At 43.5% G+C, this 5,000-nt stretch overlaps 1 protein-coding gene across 1 annotated transcript in view; it reads right to left on the minus strand.

The window, feature by feature from the left end:
- The window catches only part of LOC139655269 (poly [ADP-ribose] polymerase tankyrase-2-like), a gene marked incomplete at both ends in the record, with an annotated part of 26,126 nt that overhangs the window by 8,125 nt on the left and 13,001 nt on the right, over positions 1–5,000 (minus strand). The window contains 6 exons of the mRNA XM_071532623.1: positions 341–506; positions 1,206–1,351; positions 2,133–2,209; positions 3,024–3,195; positions 3,415–3,493; positions 4,516–4,607. Of these exons, the coding sequence (XP_071388724.1) occupies positions 341–506; positions 1,206–1,351; positions 2,133–2,209; positions 3,024–3,195; positions 3,415–3,493; positions 4,516–4,607 (732 nt within the window). The remainder of the gene's footprint in view (positions 1–340; positions 507–1,205; positions 1,352–2,132; positions 2,210–3,023; positions 3,196–3,414; positions 3,494–4,515; positions 4,608–5,000) is intronic.

A 5,000-nucleotide genomic window follows, 5' to 3' on the forward strand; every position in this document is an offset into this window, starting at 1 on the left:
AAATATTCACATTTAAGAAGCTGGAATCAGAGAATTTTGACTTATTTCTCTTAACAAATTACTCAAACCGATTAATCGATTATCAAAATAGTTGGCCATTAATTTAATAGTTGACAACTAATCGTTTAATCGATTAGTCGTTGCAGCTCTAAATTGTCATAATTGTTCTAATAATAATAATAGTAAATATATAATCAGTCGATTTCTGCCCAGAGTTTCCTTGCTGATCTGTGGATTTGAGCTGGTTAACTTTCAGTCATAAGCCCACATGTGTGTGTGTGTGTGTGTGTGTGTGTGTGTGTGTGTGTGTGTGTGTGTGTGTGTGTGTGTGTGTCAGGACCTGCAGCAGTAGTTTACAGATGTCATATTTGCCCTTGGCAGCAGCTTCGTGCAGCGGAGTGAACTTCCACAGGTCGGCCACGTTGACCACGGCTCCGTGGAGAACCAGCAGCTCCGCTACCTCATAGTGACCATAGGAACAGGCATTATGGAGGGGAACCAGACCACTGAGGAGAGAGAGAGAGAGAAAGAGAGAGAGAAAGAGAGAGAGAGAGAAAGAGAGACAGAGAGAGAGAGAGAGAGAGAGAGACACAGAGAGAGAGAGAGAGAGAGAGAGAGAGAGAGAGAGAGAGAGAGAGAGGGACAGAGAGAGAGAGAGAGAGAGAGAGAGAGAGAGAGAGAGAGTCAGAGACAGAGAGAGACAGAGAGAGAGAGAGAGAGAGTCTTGTAATTTACTTTTTTGGTGAACCCACTTTCCCTCAACCTGCCTCATTTACTTCTACTGCAGTTAGTTTCCTACATTTCCCAGAATGCCTTTCGACAACCCCCAGAGAAGGGGGTTCTCTGTATAGGTGTAGGTGGAGAAAGTGATAGTGATAGTTTCACACGCACATTTTACATCCTGAAACATTTTCTCATATCAAACTCCACTGTAGCTGCTGGAAATATATTTTTCAAGCCCATGATCTGATTATTTTTTGAGAGACAGATTTTTATTGAACTATGAATTAACACATTTGTATTGCACACTGGCAAATAAACACTAAAGCTGTAGCACTAAGATCTGTTTTCACTTATTTCACACTCCTGGAAACTGGCAACAGGCCTTATAGAAGACGATTGGTGCTCCCTCTCTCCCCTCTTCCTATTCCCCTCTCCCTCTTCCTCCTCTCCCTCCTCTCCCTCCTCTCCCTCCTCTTCCTCACCCCTTATCCTTGGCGTGGACGTCGGCTCCGTGCTGCAGGAGGAACTGGACGACGGACAGACGGTTGTAGCCGGCGGCGAAGTGCAGCGGCGTCGACTGTCGACCCTCCACGTCCCTGCAGTTCACATTCTGCACCGTGCACAGCTTCTACAGAGGGGGGGGGGCGAGAGACATAGACACACAGGGGAGGAGGGAGAGAGAGAGAGAGGGAGAGAAGAGAGAGCAAGGGAAAAAGAAAGAGGGAGATAGAGAGAGGGGAGAAGAAACAGTGGGAGGGAGAAAGAGAATGAAACTTTACATTTAAAGGGGTTGACAACCCATCTTAAAATATACTTTTTTTATTTAGTATCACTTGTGTTTACTATCTTTACCATCCACCAAGATTTGAGTAGGGCTGTGCAAAAAAATTGATACAGCTGAGTATTGCAATATTTTTTTCCATGATACTGTATCGATTTTCCAGCCCCTCGTATCGATACATTTAAAAAAAAATATTCATGTTTTAAACAGATTTAAAATGTCCTTAAATTTCCCTCAAATCCCTTTGGATTAAATAGTTTTGACTCAATTTGTCCACTGAGTTATCAATATAATGTGATGTACGTATTAGACTACCCAGGTGGTACACAGCAAGTTGTATTTTCAGCTCTTTTTAAAATTTTCAGTAAATTATGTAGAGTATTGCAATATATCGCAATATGTATCGTATCGCAATGTATCGTGATACAATCGTATCGTGAGGTCCTTGCCAATACCCAGCCTTAGATTTGCTAAAATTCAATAATTGCAGTAAACAAAGCTTGTTTTGGGGTATTTTCTCCTGTGGGCGTGGCCTGAGTTGAGTGACATGCCTGTTCAAACTCAACATTTGGCAGCTGGTGTCTGACGTCAGCTGAAAGCCGGCTATCTCCCTGTAAACGTTCGTTACCTTGACCGTTTCCAGGTCTCCAGTTTTGGAAGCTTCCAGCAGCTGCCTGTCGATGTCCGAGTTCCCGATCAGCGCTCCTTCTGCAGAGAGAAGAGACCCAGCTGAAGAAAGTGACAGCACACTGAACCAAATGATGGTGCTTTTTAAAGGATAGTAGGGAACTTAAACCTTTTGGCTGACTAAATGACTGACAGCACAACATGAAAACCAAATGATGGCACATTGTAAAGGATAGTAGGGAAGACTTGCAGGAACATGAAGAGGCCACACACACACACACACACACACACACAAAAATGATCATCACCAGTGTTGGTTTGCAGCAATATTACTTTTCTGAGTATCTAGTAGTGTAACAAAATACTTTTTCAATTTCAGTGATAATATTACGGTTACCAATAAAAAAATAAGTTTGTTATCACCCCCTCTATATATCGGACTGTTGCTGAAATATCCAAATACTACATCTTATGTCCATCTTATGTCATCGTCCTCTCAGTCCAGATGAGAAATGGCAATAAACTTTTTCTGGAAGTATTCCCACTACTTTGAGGAGAAATGGTAGTAAATGTGAGTTTAGAAAGTCACATGTATTAGATAAAACCATTTACTTTGATAAAATCGTATTACTTTACGACTTTCTCTAGTAAAAGGATGACAAGAACATCGGACATGAACGCTGTTTTGCTTCGATCCTGATCGTTCACAGGAGAGGAAACTGACTGATTCTGATTTTTGAGAGGAAGAGAGGATGCAATTGCTAATTTTAAGTGCCTAAATTATTGCTCCCAGGGAGTAATGGGTAGAGTACCCCCATTACTTCTGACACAATTAACGAGTAACACATTATTTTAGTGAGTAAGGAGCCCATCGTGACCACCCCCAGCACACCTTGCAGTATCTCCTGCACGCTCTCGTTGCCCAGCTGTGAAGGAGAGAGTCCCTGCAGCGTCGTGAGCAGCGGGTCGCAGCCGGAGCTGAGCAGCAGGCGGCAGGTCTGCAGGTGGCCGCAGTGAGCGGCACGGTGCAGCGCCGTCTGGCCCAGGCTGTCCACCGCGTTCACCTGGAGGGACAGAACCAGGGATTAGCCTCTGTGACCACCAAGCAGCTCATACAGCCCTGGGCCACAGAGCCGAGGGCTTCAAGGGGCAACTGCAGCTTTACGCTTTACCCTTTTATGACGTACGACCCGGTGCTAAAGGATAAAAACATTCTAACTTTCACAAAAGAACCACAACGCTTCAGACATGTTTTCAGTAGCTGCAGGTTAGTCTGTGCTGACCTTGGCTTCGTGTTTCACCAGAACCTCGATGACATCGTTGTGGGACTTCTCCGACGCCAGGTGGAGGGGGGTCAGCAGGCTGGGGGACACAGTGATGTCATAATACATTTAGAATGCTCAGACGGAACCCAGTGACATGACAACCCGCTTAGAACGCTCAGATTGCGCACAGTGACATCACAACCCACTTAGAACGCTCAGATGGCGCACAGTGACATCACAAACCACTTAGAACGCTCAGATGGCGCACAGTGACATCACAAACCACTTAGAATGCTCAAATGGCGCACAGTGACATCACAAACCACTTAGAATGCTCAGATGGCGCACAGTGACATGACAACCCACATAGAACGCTCAGATGGAACACAGTGACATCACAACCCACTTAGAACGCTCAGATGGAACACAGTGACATCACAACCCACTTAGAACGTTGAGACGGAACCCACTGATCTCGCAATATGCTATAGAAACACTGAGCGGGAACACAGTGACATCATAACAGAACGCTCAGATGGATCTCAGTGACGTCACATTTCATTTAGAATGCTCAGACGGAAAACAGTGACATCACAATATGATTTAGAACGCACAGACGGAACACAGTGACATCACAATCCACTTAGAATACTCAGGCAAAACAAAAAAACATCAAAATCTGCTTTGAATGCTCTGATGGAAGCCAATGAAATCAAATCACAATCACAATACACTTGGAATGTTGGGACAGAACAGTGACATCACAGTCCATTGAGAATGCTCAGACAGAACCCAGTGACATCACAATCCACTTGGAGAGCTCAAAGGAAACCCAGTGACACTTACAAAGCTGAGATGGAACACAATGACATCATTACATACACTTAAAAAGTTCAGAAAGACTCTTCAGCCACTGAACTCTCTCATTCAATTAACCATCAACATTAGCTGACTATTACTCTCATTTCATTATCGCTAATGTTGGGAAGCTAATTACAAACGGGTGATCGCCTCTACATGTGGTGCAGGCTACAACCCTCCTACAGTGTTTTATCTTTTTTTTGTATGCCAACTAAACTGAACTAAAAGAAAAGTAAACATCGGCTGGACAGAACTCACTCTTTCGTCTTCTCGTTGACGTTGGCTCCCTTCCTCAGCAGGAGTTCACACACTTGTTTCCTCTTTGGGTATGGAGAGGTGGACGCACAGTGCTGACGCATAAACACACACACACACACACACACACACACACACACACATTTAGTTGAGTGTTTTTAGTACATTTTGTATGTAAACATCTACTGCTGATATTTTGCACACCCTCTTAATGCCCGTTAATGTAAATAGGAACACTTTTTTGTGTATTTATGCTGTACTTTCCACATTTGTCTTCAGACCTTTTTTTTTCTTTATATTCACATATTCCTCTCATTTGTTATATATTGCATATTAAAAGCTAATGACAAAGCAGTATTATTTGCATGGTGATATATTAGAAGAATGAAGAGATTCCTGAACTATATATTCCTACGCACCCGCACGAAGAAGAGCGGATGTGCAAGATATCCTATTTTCTTCTCCCAGCATGGTGATATACAGTATTA

Source organism: Centroberyx affinis, unplaced genomic scaffold (genome assembly GCF_046629955.1).
Source record: "Centroberyx affinis isolate AG114_WGS23_722 - 3 ecotype Tasmania unplaced genomic scaffold, CSIRO-AGI_Caff_v1 ptg002224l_1, whole genome shotgun sequence".
Lineage (NCBI taxonomy): Eukaryota > Metazoa > Chordata > Actinopteri > Beryciformes > Berycidae > Centroberyx > Centroberyx affinis.